Source organism: Bactrocera tryoni, chromosome 3 (genome assembly GCF_016617805.1).
Source record: "Bactrocera tryoni isolate S06 chromosome 3, CSIRO_BtryS06_freeze2, whole genome shotgun sequence".
Classification (NCBI taxonomy): domain Eukaryota; kingdom Metazoa; phylum Arthropoda; class Insecta; order Diptera; family Tephritidae; genus Bactrocera; species Bactrocera tryoni.
The window spans coordinates 79,845,028-79,861,301 of NC_052501.1; the positions used below are offsets into that span (position 1 = coordinate 79,845,028).

Genomic DNA, 16,274 nt, shown 5'->3' on the forward strand with positions numbered 1-16,274 from the left:
TAAAAAGTAAGAAACTAAATTCGGAAAATTAACTTTGCCACTAAATATATAATTCCACTAAATTAATTTATAAAAGTCAGGGCGTTTAACATAAAGTAAAGACAAAATGTGCGTTTTTCACTAAAAAATAGATTACTTAATTAAAAAAAAATCCTAAATTACAAACATGATTTTGAGGAAAACTAATTATTACATCTAAATTATTTACTAAATTTAGAGGCTAAATTTATCTAATATAAAATTCAAAATACAAAATATGTACATAAAAAATGTATGTATATACATAAACACCAAAGCTTGGCGCTAACGCAAGTATTAAACACTTTAAGAGGAACGAACTGATTGAAAATATACAAGCAGCAACTAATTCAGTTAGAATATAATTAAACAAAAAAATTATAAAAATAATTTTGCAACTCAAAGACGTTCGCATTCAAAAGCCTCATTCGTCATGCCGTCATGCATAATGGCTGGACTCTTGGCCGTGGCCGTGAACACGACAGCATTGCCAGCATTCAAATTGCCATTCACATTCGCATTCACAGAGTTAGAGCCCGACGTCAATGCCGGTGGCGGCGTAGACGCGTCAGTATCGGCTTCAGTCTCGGTACCAACCTTTTTCTCCTCCTTAGTCGGTGGATTCTTTAGCAGCGTCAGAAGTGGAGCGTAAATGAAGCACAAAATAGCGATGCCGACTAACATCCATTCGAAACCGATGGTCTTGACCAGAGTGCCGCTCAGCGCTGGACCCACGGCAAAACCGACACAGAAGGCAACATCACCCAATGCATAAACACTGCCATAGACGGCCGAGTGACGTATGTCGACAAGAAAACCAAGTTCGGGCATCATAGATGAGTCCACCATGCCGATGGCGAAACCCAAGCCAGCATTCGGTAGAATTAGATGTGTAATCGAGGTTGCCATAGGTATCTGCGAATTGCGAATACACAAGAAAATTGAGTAAAAATCAGCAAATATCGTAACAAAAGTATTTCACTCACCATTATCAAGCAACAGCCAATGATAATCAGGCCCAAACAGGCGGCAAACCAACGTCCAATCTTGTGACCCAAAGGACCAAAGAGATTTGTGCCAATTAAATAACTGATGGAGGCTGGCAAAAAGGCAACACCTTGCTCCCAACGTGTAGCGCCCATATTGTCAACCATCCACAGCGGTAGCGATGGCTCCAACATAGCAATACCCATATTCGCGAAAGTAATAGAACCTGGAAAATGTAGCGTTGAAGAAAAGAATTTTGCATAGTCCGCTTAAACCTACCAGCAGCGATCAATATATACGGATCGCTGATGAGCGCCTTTAGTGATGGTGGTTCCGTTTCGGCACGTTGTATCGACGGTTGTAACATGAAGAGCTGCAGCAGGCCATCACCCAAAGCCAATGCGGAAAGTATCAAGAATGGTGCGGATTTGCCAACGAACTCGTACATGACACCACCGAATGGCGGTCCGATAAGCACACCTAAAGCCAAGCCACCCAGCGCTACGCCCATTGCATTGCCACGTTCCTTGTCGTCGGTGTAGCGATCGGCTAACATACCCATACCGGAAACGGACGAGCATGAAGACCCGATACCTTGTAGCGCACGCGCCACAAATAACACCAAATACGAGCGTCCAAAAGCGAAGACTAAGCGGATAAAATGAACATTATAAGCCTGATTCACCGTGAGTGGCACAAGGCACCATAAATATCGGCGTGTACTTACTAATTGTCGATATAAACATGATTACGAAGCCGGCAAACATGGGTATGCTGTAACCGATTCTGTGTAAAAGGTTGGATAAATATATTCAGATGAGCAGTCTAAATAAGATTTTAAAAAAGTGTTGAAATAATGCTGTGAAAGGCTTTAAAACTCGAGTTGCGCTAATTTCGAGCTTAACTGTGCAAAGTGACGGTTGGGTTCGTGGAACCTTCCTAAAGTGGTTACAATGATTTCAGTACTTACTTATGCGTCAGTGGTCCAACAATCGGGTTGACTAACAATTGTACGAAAGCTTTTGATGCAAATAGAATTCCTACTTCAACGGTCTCGCCCACCAGTTCATTGTGTCGCTCTTCCATCTCCCGCCACATCGTGTAATTCTCTGTGAAAAGCAACAAATATATTAAAACAATGAGCACTGTGTGTAGAGCTAAGCCCTTTAGATTCAGCTAAGACCCATGACGGCCAAGTGGTCCAAGGGCGTATTTATTCGCTGTTTCTAATTTTAAAATTTGTTAGACTATAAATTATCTGAACAGGTTTCTGCGATAATGCTCCAAGAAAGTACTGATAAAAAATATCTGTTAACTTTTTAGGGAACTAAGTCCAAGTTCATTAAAATAATAGGTTAGTTAAATAGGCTGATATTTGTGTGACCACGAATAATCCCGCTTGGTCTGCTAGAGACGCTTGTCCGTTGTGATGCCCAGAACCCTTAAGTATGGATCAAAAAGACCGTCGTATTTCTACAAATCGTCTAGAGCCAGCCACAAATTTATTTTAGCCAGCCAATTCGCCGGGTTTTTAGAAAGTATGACAACAAAATGCTTCAACCTTAGTCTGGTGAAAGCTGGACACTGAAGGAGAAATTGTCTCGCTATTTGCACCTCAGCTTCCCTTGCAACTTTAATAAGTTGCGTACCGCAAAATCTTTAGCCTATTAATAAATTTCCATTGAAACTGTTTGAATTATTTTTGATGTATGGAAAAGTGGAACCAGTTCTATAACTCAACAGGGATCACTTCAGTTGGTTGGCTTTTCTGATAGGTCAAAGCTTTAATTTTATTTAAAAAGATAGATCAAAGCTTTAATTTTCTGTAAAAAAGGTAATTTTCTTGACCTCCCACTATACTACAAGGATTTGAGATCAAAAATTTTCAATATATTCTCAACTTCGACTGCTAAAACCCGGAATGCAATGAAGTAGTTTTGCAGTTCTTTGAACATATTGACATGACTAACGAACAACCAGCTTCTGACTCTCTTTGAACATGAAACTCCTCAGGACGAGTTTCAAGCTGTCACCGACTTCTGGACAACTTGTACTCTTACGAACTCTGGCTAAAGTTGCGCAACCTTGTGAGCCCGGTGTTATATTATTTACTGAACTCTTAAAATCCTAAAATCTTATTTGCAAATAGTACTACATATATACTTTCATTACTGCCTTACCTTCCGGACTCAGTGTTGATACCTCCATCGTCGGCAGTGGTTCGCCATTCGCGTTGCAGGGTGACTGCGTAGGCGGCGGTGGTGTGTGCGTAGTGAGTGGGGTACGTGGAAAGCTGTCGAGCGGTGCATCGGGATGGCGTATGTCGTACAGGAACTCGGGTATAATAGGAACTGTAAATGAGAAGAAAAGTAGAAAAAGAATTAGAAAAAAAGTGTTGAATGTTGACAGGATGTTGTCAATTAAGTTAATATTGCATGTCTTTGTTGTTGCACGTCTATATTTTAACAATTTACAAGCAATTTAGCGTTGCAGCAGAAAAGTTAGTGGAACGTTGATGGCTCTTAATGGGATTAAAAACAGTTAATGGGCGCCGTAAATTGTGTAGACAAGTTGCCAATTAATTGCAGTGCTTTTGCCACTGAGCTTTCTGCGTCTTTGCGTTTTTTAGCAAGCGCTTGAGGTGACCAAGCCACAGCGTTTGTTGGGTATTGTTTTGTATGTGCGGCCACTTGACGGCCTTGCGTAGACGAAAGCAATTTGAAAGTGTAGCAATTGAATTAGGCCAAGCACAGAGTGGTTGAGGTTCAGGTTGGTGCGCGTTTCTACTTTATTGTAGTTAATTGCTTTCAGTGATGTTGTGGTAACGCTTTCAAAGAGTTTAAATAACATAGCAGTTGCTACAAATTTACAGAAAGAGACGATTTTTTAACTAAGTATGTTTATAAATGTAATTTTGCGCAGTGGTAACACTGGCTCCGGACAATATGGTTCCGAAATGTTGTATTCTAAGTCTTATCCGAGCCTAATTGGATCTGATTTATTCAGCGAGAACCCCTAAAACTGCTTAATCAAAGTTTTCTCTCTTCTTATCGTTTTCACTGTATTTTCTTGGTTCTCATGGAGGGAATAATAGTTGAATCCCGAAGGCAGACATTTTAAGAAGTGGTACCGAGTGGACAGTCCTTGGCCGAATAAAAATCCGGAATCGTTCCGGTTGCTTAGACCGACTGTCGTGGGAACGGCGCCTCCACTCTCACTCGTCCTCAAATCAAGAGCTTCTCGGATTTAACTTTGTTTGGTGCCTTGAACTATTAAGAACTTTCGGACTCGTACTCAAGTCAAGACTTTTTTGGGCTATGCTCGGAGTCTCAAACTAGCAAGAACTAGGAAATAAGAAACGACAAACGAACTATGTTAACATTTAAATTACTTTAGCTTGTATGTAATATAGGTAATGATTTTCGAGGGAACGCCGCCACCAACCATCCTGTAGCTTGATTACTCTCATTAATTCGAGCTCAAACCAGGAGCTCTTCGGATTTAATTTTGCTTGGTGTCTTGAACTATCAAGAGCTTTCGGAGTCGTACTCAAGTCAAGATTTTTTCGGACTAAGCTCGGAGTATTAAAGTAAGTGCACTGATGAACTTCGGACCTCCTTGAAAACTCGCCTTAGACATGGGTCATCTCTTACCTCTGTAAGAGTTTTGTCGAAAAATAGCAAATATCCAGTTAGTCTGGTAGGCGAGTGCATCCTCAAGCTTTTGATGAACGGAGGATGGAGCCATGTCTAGAAGTTCACGCAAGTGAGGAAAGTTCTCTGAGCACTATTCACTTGGGAGTGGCCAGAACCGATTCTTTTACATTTGACTCAAGCAGCTCACGACTTCCGGTCTTAGACCAAGTATCCTCTGGGTACACAAAAAACATTCGTTTGAAAGCGAGCTAAAGTGGGAAGGCGAAACATCCCCCTAGCAAGGGTTGTGTGCTGTGTTTGGGACCCGCCACGTAAAAAACCCTACCAATGAAAATGAAACAACAGCCCCGGATAAGTGACCTCCCTTTTGATGAACGAAATTTCACTAAGCAAAGAATATTGGACTGTGCAGTAGCGCCACCCCAACATCTAATACACAGGAATATAAATATCATTACAATATATTTACAATGGCATCGCTAACCTCCAAAAGTACTCATAAGTAAGTCGTAGGCTCACTTCAGGAAATAAAAAAACCCACTGACGTGCGCAGACATCAATTGCATTTAAACAGCAAATAAACCACATTTCCGCAAGTTGGTCGTTTAGTCGGCCAGACAACCATTTACACGGTTGTTGGGCCGCTGTCGGCAGCTTTTGCTCGGCGCGCTTGGGGTCGGCGTGGCGTTTGTTGTTCGATGGGGCGCATTCTATGAACATTGCATTGGCGCCGGAAGTGGATCGTTATGAACTTTTACGAAATTCAATTTGTTATTTAGCAGCTACTCGGCAAGTGCAGCACTTACTCGCCTACCCATGCTCTGGCATTCTTCGAGCATATAGATGGACGTTTTCCATGCGCCGCTACTAAAAGTGCACAGACAATTCGCCGTAAATTGCAAATATACTTATGTGTGTGTGCATTGTGCGATGCGGATAATTATTGCGCGCGTTGATGATGTGTTTATGCGTTCTTGTTGATGGTGCAATGTGAGCCCCAAGCCTTGTAAACCGCTAATCTTGCTTGTAATGTGTTGGCTCGTGCCAAATTGCTTTCGGGTCGGTTGAGTTATTGGTAGAAGACGAGTTTGTAATTGTGTTCCGGTATTTAAAAAGGCGTGTGGTATTGGTGTCTATAATCCCGAAATTTGAAAATAATTTTCGGGATTTCTGGTTACTAAATCAATAGTCAGATGCATGTACGTTGACAACATCTGATGAGTCGACGTTATGGGTTTTCGAAAGAAAGGTCCTGCGCAAAATTTGTGGTCCTTTGCGCATTGATTACGACGACGTTGACATACAAGTAGTACGCCGGCTACGTTGGCTAGGTCATGTCGTCCGAATATACGAAAAGACTCCATCTCTGAAAGTATTCGATGTAGTACGCGCCGTGGGAAGCAGAGGAAGAAGGAGACCTGCACTCCGTGGGAACCGCCAGGTGGAGAAGGACCTGTTCATCTGTCAGTTAATTCCTGATTCACCGAAAAAAGGAGTCTCCGTTTCAGCACAACGAAAACTACTGCGTCAAAGGTATTGTATGAGCAGGCGCTGAAAATGGACATCAACAAAGAGAAGATACGCCATATTTTACATTTTTCCTTCGATAAAAGTCTGGCGGCTGAATCGCAGCTTTGGCCATGGAGAATTCTCGTGGTCGCATCACGGTGAGCCGGTGCAAACGGTAGTGAAGCCAGAAATGAAGGTCAGGAAGGTTTTGTTGTGCGTTTGGCAAGGTTGGCAGGGTCTACTGTCAGTTGCTTCCACAGAGCCAATAATTTCGACCTGTGCTGGCAACAATAGAAACTACAGTCCAGAATCGGACAACTTTGGCCAATAAAAGAGAAATTGTGTGCCGTCGGGATAACGAGGCTCATCAATAGTGACACACCAAAAGCTTCGAAAGCTTGGTTGGGAGGTTCTTATGCATAGACCTTATAGTCTGGTCCTGGCCCCAAATGATTACCACTTGTTCCTAACTTTGGCGAATGTCTTTCACAATTGATATTTCTGGAATTGCACACTAATGGGCTGACATCAGTTATCAGCCTTACTTAAGCTCACTCGAATACAGTTACTTAGACATGTTTTTAAAAATTTCGGGATCCCGAAATTCCTGCACTGTTTAAAGTACCACATTACAAGGTAGTATGCAAATACATCATCTCCTTTTATTTAGCCAATAGATTGAAATCATTACAGGCCCGCAATGTGGCTTACACATTTACATATATAAATTACATAAGTTGCTAAGTAGGCACTTAAGTACACTTGTTATAGCGGCAATTAAATTCAAATCAAACCTGTATGTATTATGCATGCGATAGACATTTTATTATGAAACTAAAGTTATCTGCATATTATTATACCTTATGTCCTTAATCAATCAACAAGAATAGTCAGTAAACTGGTATTGGAATTCAATATTATGCAGTAAGTTGTAACGGAAGATTAGCAAGTTATTGCTTCTAAGGAGTATTGAAATATAATCACCAAAACATAAGTTTTGTTAAGTGTTATCAGAGAGCTTCTTAGAATATATAACACAAAGATAATGTACTCATGCGTAACTCATCATCGGGCTGATGACGGTATCATATTGAGTCCACATACCTCAAGTAGTAAAAAGTACTTATTTTTTCAGTTTTTTGACAGATAATGCGTGAGATTTGTCAAGCTGTCATTTTTGTTCAGTATTGTTTGGCAGCTCATCATGGAAAGATTTAAGCCTGAACAAGGCTCACGTATCGTTCAACATTATTACGAAAATTCACGTACTGCAAATTATGACCTTTTCTCACGCTTTGCTCAACTTATGCTAAACATAACCGGCCTACTGAGCGTACTATTCGCAACACCATCATCCATCTTGAGACCCAACATTCATTATTAAATAATATTCGATCGAATAGACCACGTCCAGCACGTCCACGCAGTTAAGAAAATGTAGCCGCCGTAGCTGAGAGTGTATACGAAGACCGTTGAGAGTCAATTCGGCACCGTTCACAGCCACTCGGACTGACCTATGGAATGACTTGGCGCATTTTACGTCGAGATCTTACAATGAAAGCGTATAAAATACAGCTTTTGCCAAAACTGAAGCCGCTCGACCTTCCCAAGCGACATTGCATCGCTGTATGGGCTCTTGAAAAGTTCCAAAAAGATCCTACGTTTTAGAACGAAATTTTGTTAAGCGATCAAGTTCATTTCTGACTCAATGGATATGTAAACAAGTAAAATTGACCCATTTGGAATGAAAGGCAACCTGAAGAGACTCAATAGCTGTCATTTCTTTCATAAAAAACAACGGTTTCTTCAAAAATGATGCCGGTGAGAACGTAACCGTCAATGTCAATCGTTATCGCGCCATGATAACCGACTATTTCATGCCTGAAATTGCAGCTTGTGATTTCGGCGACATTGCCACATATCGCTTCAATCAATGGATTTATGGCGAGAACACTTCGGTGAGCAGATAATGTCACGTTTTGGCCCGGTCGATTGACCACGCAGATTATGTGATATCACACCGTTAGACTTTTACCTGTGGGGATATATAAAGTCTAAACTTTATAGTCTATGCGGGTAATCCAATTATACGCCAGTTACCAGTCGAAATGCTCGAACGAGTCATCGAAAATTGGACTCAACGGATGGACCATCTGGGACGTAGTCGCAGCCAACATTTGAAAGAGATACATCTTCAAACAATAAATGCCAAAAAATGTTCTTTCGAATGATAATAAATTTTCTCCATTAAATTTGAAGTTTCTGTCTTTTTTCTTTAAAAAAGAAGGGAATCTTGAAATGGATGACCCTTTACATATGATTAGAAGATCGGTCAAACTGTGAACCAATTTTTTCCGGTATTACTGGAAAGCAGCTGTCTGTATCCCTAGCTGGTTAATACTTAGCTTGTGAGTCGGGCTCTTGTCTATTACTGAGTAAATATATTTTTGGAATACCGTGAATTCAATTTTATATGCAACATTAAACGCATGGGCTTGAAAACTCAGCGTAAGTTCCTTTCCTCAACTCCACGTGGGCTCGTTTAATGAGAAAAGTTGGGAGAATGAATCATCGGTGAGGTTGTGTAGTCTGCGCTGAGGCTCGCGTGTCAGAGACACTTTTACCACAAAACAAAAAATAACAAACGGTAACATTGCAACAGTTCGGACGGTCGCTAAGGCGTAACAAACATTGTTGCGAAACGGTGGAAAGGGAAGAGAAGGAAGGTGCAACCAGACAGGAATCAGCAAGCCGGCAACTTAAACAGATTTGTTTAGTTATTCTGCTTGGCGGGGAAGGTGGTGCAAGCGTGTGTCGTTTACATTATGTTAACGGAATGTGGGAAATGACGAAGCAGTCGAAGACGAACAGAGCATTTGATGTGTCACAATTTTTATGTTGACGACATTACGAGTTAGTAGTTTGTTTGATGAGTAGAGTCGACCGGCTGACTACCACGCTTGATGACTGGCATTTGTGAATGCCCGCAGGACGAACATTTTGTCTTGGCATTTGAGCAAATTTAACGATGTCAAAGGAAAGGTGGCACTAGGACTAGAGTATTGATAAAAATCAAGCTTTTAGTCGTCGCACGGAAGTCAATTTGAGACAAGCTATTTGGAGCACGTTTTTTAACTAAAAAAGCTTCGGCACATCGAAGCGCAGACGATACACAGTTTGTTGTGTTGTTTAGTTAATGGCGGCTCACATATTCGCGTGGCACAGAACTTATTGAATAAATGAATAATCATTGCATAAATTAAAACTTTCGGTTATGGAAATGCTGAAATCATCAACAATTTGGGAATCCGCCAGTCGGCCGCTTTTTGTGCGCTCAATTTGGCTGGAAGCGCCGAAAACTGGGCGTGCCGGTGCACAACGCCATTTCATACTGGACTACGAGCCAAGACAGCGGCGCATACATTCGAAGTCGGCGGCGAGCATACGCAGAAATAAGGCGCATGGTAAGCATTTACAGTTATGAGCCACGATACAGTGCTATACAAATTATTAATTACTTGCTTTCATACTGCGTATAGCCACGTTGCAACATTCACATTCATATGACTTTGTTGGCGATTGGCAGGATCATAATCAGTGCAGATTTGCGGAAGAGCCGCAAAGAGATTTATTACTCATTGTGCCAGCCAAAGTAGAGCCACCAGCGGCAGCATCAACGCAACAGACACATCTCCTTCAACAGAAATACTCAAACAAAACACCACCCACTCCGGCGGGTCGCAGCCATAAACGAGCAACACTTTTTTTTCGCCATCGCCCACCGCGTCACGGTCCACTTCACGAACTCTACGAGCTGTATTCGCGCCACAGTTCACTACAAGATCTGCAATCGACGCTCTCACAAGCGAACTCACATGCGGATGAGCGCCTGGCGGAGCGTGTACTAAATTGGCTCGATTTAGCTGGCAAGCGTATTGACACCACTCAGCCAACTGAAGCTCCTAGAGACATCAGTGAAATGGGAAAGCGATCGAAAAAGCCAACAGCAAAGACACTAACAACACAGGCTCCACAAACTGCAACAATTGCTACTACCAGCAACAAGTCGCATACTCTGCGTTCCGCCAACACACAAACCCAGCCACACCCACAATCACAAATCACTACAACACAAACGTCCTCCAATGCAACACGTTCGCGTAAACAAGTCCGCTATGCAAGCGCTGTGCGCCCAGAGCAAATCCCAACAGCGAGCCAAACGGATCAAACTCGATCCGCAGATCCCGTCAAGCACATCACAATCATTTTCGATCGCGAGGGTGTGCCGGTGCGCTTCAATCGACCAGTACGTAACATAGATTTATGTAGCCTAAGCGCTAGCCCGAGCACAGTTCGTCGCATGGCTGGTACTTTGGCTTCCGCACGACTCTACAATGAAGGTGAGCGTTCTTTCCTGCAACCAGCATTGAAAACCGTCTCCGCGAAACAGCGTCGCTCCACTGAGTTGGAGCATGGCGCATATGCAGTGAAGTCAATGCAAAAACGATGCCACGATGCGGGTGCCTACGATGCCAAAAAACAACTGCATATTTTTATGCCGAATTTACCGAAGAAGGGTCTATTAACAGCGGCCGGTACGAATGATAGCGTTTGTGGCAGTGCCGATGATACGGTCAGTGGATTGAGCAATGTATTCAGTGAGCTTTGTAAAATTTAATATGGCTTAAGTAAATGTGTATTAAAAGTGAAATATATAAATTTTCAATAAAATGCGCAAAATCGTTAAAACTACAAAGAAAACGAGGAAGAAATGTGTAAAAATCAAAGAGATAGGTATTTTGGTATTTCCTTTTCTAGAATCGAATTTGAAGGGTTGTGCAATTCAGAGTTGAGAGAGTCCCTTCTCTAGAAAAACGTTCAGGCCTTAGATTACTTTCAATATCAGCCGCTTAACAAAACCTAACCCTCAGGTTCTTTCTGAAGTACATTAAGTGCATTGGCCGATTTTTACGATAAGTGAAATTATTCAACAAAGAAGTTCCATTAAACGTTCCGTGCGGAATCAAATTTCTGGTGCCGAAACGTTCAGAATGTTGGAAAAGACATTCTAGTAAAATTATTTGTCGCGAGCAAGAGTTTTTCATTGGTACAAATTATTCAAAGCGGGTCGAGGGCGCGTTGACGACGAACTATGTATATCCAGGATGGCCATCAACATCAACTGATGATCAACACGTCAATAAATTAAAGGAATTCGTGCTTGAGAATTGACGATGAACAGTCAGAGATCTAACTGGCATTGTTGGAATATCGGAAGGATCAGTGAAAACTATTTTCAATCAACTATTATCAATTTTTTTTGAAAAAGGCGTCCCGTAAACGTCTGTGAGCAATGCTTTCCGACTACCAGGATGTCATGAAACGTATTATTACTGGCGATGAGTCTTTGATCTATGCTTACGACCCGGAAACAGACGATCAATCGGTCGAATATCATGGCAAAGGTGACCCGAAGCCGAAAAAACCACGTCAAAGCAAATCAAAAATCAAAGTTATGTTGACAGTTTTCTCCGATTATCGTGGTGCAGTGCATTCCGAAAAACTCAAACGACCGCTCCATGGAAACCGTTTTGAGTCAATTGAAGGCATCAATCGTGAATCGCTAGGTGCATTGAAGGTTATTCCAGAAATTGACTATAACGAGTGTTTCGAGGATTGGAAAACACGTTGCCCCAAGTGTATTGGAGCCAAGGGGATTACTTTGAGGTGACCGACATAGATTTGGAAGAAAGAAATTTAAAATTATGAACAAAGTCTTACTATTTTTTGCTCATAGTAGTACTATTGGCTAATGTACTGCCTTATGCAAGTATAAATATGTACGTAGCATATTCAAACAGTCAAGGCTACAGTTGACACTGTGAAATTAGTCAAGAAGCTCAAATGAAATCATCCAAGAACACGTAATGCTGCATTTAGTCAACAAAATATGACAAAAGTTTGCCTGCGGTTATTTTTCGGCTTAAATGCAATTCGGCAAAGTTCGAAACTCCCGCAGCGCGAATATCGTAGAAAGTAGTTTGTCTTAGCGCGAGTGCATTTTACCGTTGAACCGCAGCGAGACATTGCAAAAGTCGTTTGCCGTTGAACGGCCATGAACGCGGCACGCCCACCTACATATATTAATATATGTGTACATGTGTCTAGGTTGTTGTAATGGGTTTATAAAAAAGTTCAAGCACTGCATGCCATAATATATAATAATAATACATATATAATACATGTATGTATGCTAGTTTTGTTTATACTCAGTACATCATTATTTTATTATTATTTCGTCACTTTGTATTCACTCTTGGTTGGCTGGCATGATTGATATCATGTCAAAAGTGAATTAAAATCTTTTATTGTCTTGATAATTACTGCGCAATACCGCAGGAAAAAGGCTTAGAGGTCAGACACTAGTATACATATGTATGCATGTACATAGAATGCAGTAATAGTACATACAATTATAGGGTTATGTGTCTTTATTGCTAAAATAGGTTAGAAGAGCTTTGTGTGCTTTTATAAAATATTGTACAAGTATCTGAATTCAGGTTTCTTATCCTGCCACCCAAGAATTTTCCAAATTTTGATGAACTGGCTCAATTGTTTTAAGGTTCTAGCCATTAGTACTATATTGTAGAGCTCCGAAGATAGTTCAAATTATTCTTAAAAGCTTGTAGATGACGGCAAATGGCCACAGGTTTTAGGTCTTCTTCAGTTATTTTATTGTAGATTGTTTGTTTTTCTGTGGCTTGTAAATAACTAAAGTGATTATACAGCTGACGTGACCTTCTGGAAACGATGGAGATATTCTCTAAAATGCTGGCAAGATATCACTACACTTTTCGAATATTTTTACAGGTTTTTAAAGAACTTTTTGGCGAAGTATTGTGTATATTGTAGGGTTAGAACTATTTATCAGCTATTTATTATCATATAGGGTTAAAAACAGGATGAACCACGCAAAATTTTTGAAAAACAAAAACGTAGAGTTATTAAAAATTAATTTAGAAAAAAAAAATCTTAAAAAAAAAATGTTTTGAAAATTAAATCCTTCTTGAAAAAAAAAATTTTTGAAAAAAAAAATTTTGAAAAAAAAGTTATTTAAAACAATATGTTTGAAAACGGTAACTTAAATTCAGAGTTGAAAATTGAGTTTTAAGTTACGGTTTTCAAAACCTGTTATTTTTAAAAACTTTTTTTTCAAAAGCATTGTTTTTCAAAAAAATTAAAAAACTTATCGTTAGGTTACCGTTTTCAAACACATTTTCAAAAACATTTTTTTTTCAAAACATTTTTTTAAAAAATAATTTTTTTCAAATTAAAAAAAAATAACTCAATTTTCAATTCTTTTGAAAAACAAAATTGTTGTTAAAAATAAGATTAAGCCTCTGAGACCTATTTATAGCATATCGGGTTAAAAACAGAATGAACTTCACAAAATTTTTTGAAAAAAAAATTTGCTTTTGAAAATCAAAAAATATTAAAAAATTTGAAAAAAAAAATAGTTTTAGAAAAAAATGTTAAAAAAAAATGTTTTTGAAAATAACAGTGTTTGAAAACGGTAACCTAACGATAAGTTTTTTATTTTTTTTTTAAAACAATGTTTTTGAAAAAAAATGTTTAAAGTAACACTTTTTGAAAACCGTAACCTAAATATCAGTTTTTATTAACTTACTATAATTACCGTTTTCAAAAACTATTTTTAAACATATTTAAATCTAGTCTAACATAACTTTGCCTAACTCATAATTTTGGGGAAAAAATGTTTTTGAAAAAATTGTTTTTGAAAAAAAAAAGTGTTTTTGGAAACTGAATAAAAATGATTTTGAAAAAAAATTGAAAATATCAGTTTTTGAAAACGGTAACCTAACCGTAAATTCTTATTAACTTACTTTAACTACCTACTAGTTATCTATCATACCTATCAGATATATTGCTTCTCACAGGTATAATCTGTTAGCTTGTCCGCTGTGTACATTTTCAACATTGTACCCTGAGGCGTATGAGTTACCTCACTGGGCATAATATCATAGACATATGTATGTATAAAATAAATATAATTGTGCACATTCACCCATATGCATGTGTATTGTATGTAAACTAATATGTAGGCTGTCATATACAAGAAAATATATGAAACTCAAAATCATGACAAAAAGTAGTCAAAGATTTGTGATGAGTATTTGAAGACCCTGTAGGACATTATATTAAAATGAGCTACTTATGTATTTGTATGTAATCAGTTTATATGATTTGTTATAATATTTGTTAAATTTGGCCTACTGCCTGCTCTTGACTGCCATTCGACGACTATATCGTGTTCAAACACTGCACTATCGCGCCAAATGTGAAAAAATTAACTAAATTTGTCTTGAGGAAATTTCATTAAAATTTTTTTATGGATCGATCATACGCTCTTTATGTTTTAAATAATTTATATAAAACCTACAAATTTTATATAAGTTATTAATTTGATAGTTTCAACTAGTCAACAACTAGTTAAAATGGGACTATTCTGTATACTAGTACTGAAAATTAACATTAGAAACCTAACATTAGAAAGTGTTATCTCAATTAGGGTACAGGTGCAAACCAATTATTATGAAACGGTCTATATTTAGCGCATATACTCAACATTTATAGCTAAGAATAAACATATTGATTTGTTCGCCTATGGCAACACGCTCTCAAGCAGCTGCGAAATTTCGAAAGCCGTCAAAATGTTATAAATAATTGGCATGCAAAGCCGCAACGCCTTGAGGTAGGCTAAACAAAACTATGGGTGAAACAAAAATATAATTTTAATAAGCAAACTGCAAAAGGTAAAAGCAATAAATCGACTGTCGCCACTGACTTTCATATTTTTGTCGTAATTTTGATGGTTGTATGCTTTTTGTCGGTTTTATTGTTGGTTTTATTGTTTGTTTTATTGTTGCTTTTATTGTTTGTTTTATTGTTGCTTTTATTGTTTGTTTTATTGTTGTAGAAGTAAAGTTTAGTTACATAGTACTTCACTGACGACAATTTAAGCTGGTAGGCAGCGCTTGTTGATTGTTTATTTGGCTGGTAATTAGGGAGTCGGGCGTGAGACTCTGACCATGTCAGGGGGTGGTAATGATGGTTAGGATGTGTGTTTGATAATTTTAGTGTGTCCGTGTTTCTAAAAAGGTGTTCCTCAAAGTTTCGTTTCTTTTTCTGCTCAAGCGCGTTATAAATAAATGAAGGGAATTTTTACAACCTTCTGAACATGTTCTGACAGAAGCAGTTCTGTGCTAATAACAACTCGGGGGAAAAGCCAAGTCGTAACTTGTCCACAAAAATATGTATATTTCGATGAAAATTGACGAAATTACAATTCATAATTGTTTAAGCGGTTGAAAAAAGTAGTAGAAGAAGCCCCAGTGTCTATTTTTTAAGTTTATAGTACGGAAATCGTTTAGGGACTCCGCTTGCATAAAATCATATTTCTTCCAATTTTCTTTTGAACGTGCAGCCTTGTACTCGACACAACTGCCACCCGGTATAAATCAAGCAACGCGGTTGTGAGTCACCCAACATTGGCTGTTGAATGCGTGCTGTTGCTCGATTTTCTCCATTATTTTAAGTGCAAAAGTTGGGTGACCTTTTCGAAACTAATTTTGACGGCGCGGCGTATGCACGCACATATATACTTCACTCTATATGCACCCTTGTATACATGGACTCAGGCTTATAAGCCCCATATAGCCTAAATTTAATATGCAAACATACTATATATGTATGTATATGTGTATACATATGTATATACAAACGTACGAATACGTTTTAATATTTCATATGTCAATTGTATGCAGTCGCGCGGGTATACGCGTACGACGTTGAAATTATAAGTCGTCGCATATGTATTGTTCTTCTTTGAACTTTTTATACCCTGCATAGGTTACATTAAGCTAGCCATGGAATTTGTAATACACAAAAAGAAACGTCGAATACTTTATAAAGCATATATATAAAAAAGTTAGGAAGAGCTTAGGGTCTAGGACTAGTTTTCGCCCGATTTTATTAAGGTAACCCATATATTGGTTAGGTGAACAAAACTATTCTACTTTGTAG

General features: G+C 38.9%; 2 protein-coding genes across 7 annotated transcripts in view; one reads left to right on the top strand and one right to left on the bottom strand.

Annotated features, from left to right (window-relative positions):
* LOC120771429 (synaptic vesicular amine transporter) overlaps positions 1–16,274 on the bottom strand; it is a 58,230-nt gene that overhangs the window by 1,279 nt on the left and 40,677 nt on the right. For 5 of the 6 annotated variants that reach the window (XM_040099421.1, XM_040099424.1, XM_040099420.1 and 2 more), the window contains 6 exons: positions 3,186–3,356; positions 1,976–2,114; positions 1,733–1,791; positions 1,285–1,653; positions 1,005–1,231; positions 12–933 (listed from right to left, as the gene is read on the bottom strand). In XM_040099421.1, the coding sequence (XP_039955355.1) occupies positions 418–933; positions 1,005–1,231; positions 1,285–1,653; positions 1,733–1,791; positions 1,976–2,114; positions 3,186–3,356 (1,481 nt within the window). In that variant the 3' untranslated portion in view covers positions 12–417. Of the gene's footprint in view, positions 1–11; positions 934–1,004; positions 1,232–1,284; positions 1,654–1,732; positions 1,792–1,975; positions 2,115–3,185; positions 3,357–16,274 lie in introns of those variants that run through there. The other variant, XM_040099425.1, reaches the window with a different exon arrangement.
* On the top strand, positions 9,408–10,848 carry LOC120771430. The gene is made up of 2 exons (XM_040099426.1): positions 9,408–9,634; positions 9,710–10,848. Exons 1-2 carry the CDS (start codon positions 9,445–9,447, stop codon positions 10,846–10,848), a joined length of 1,329 nt encoding a protein of 442 aa, XP_039955360.1. The 5' UTR covers positions 9,408–9,444.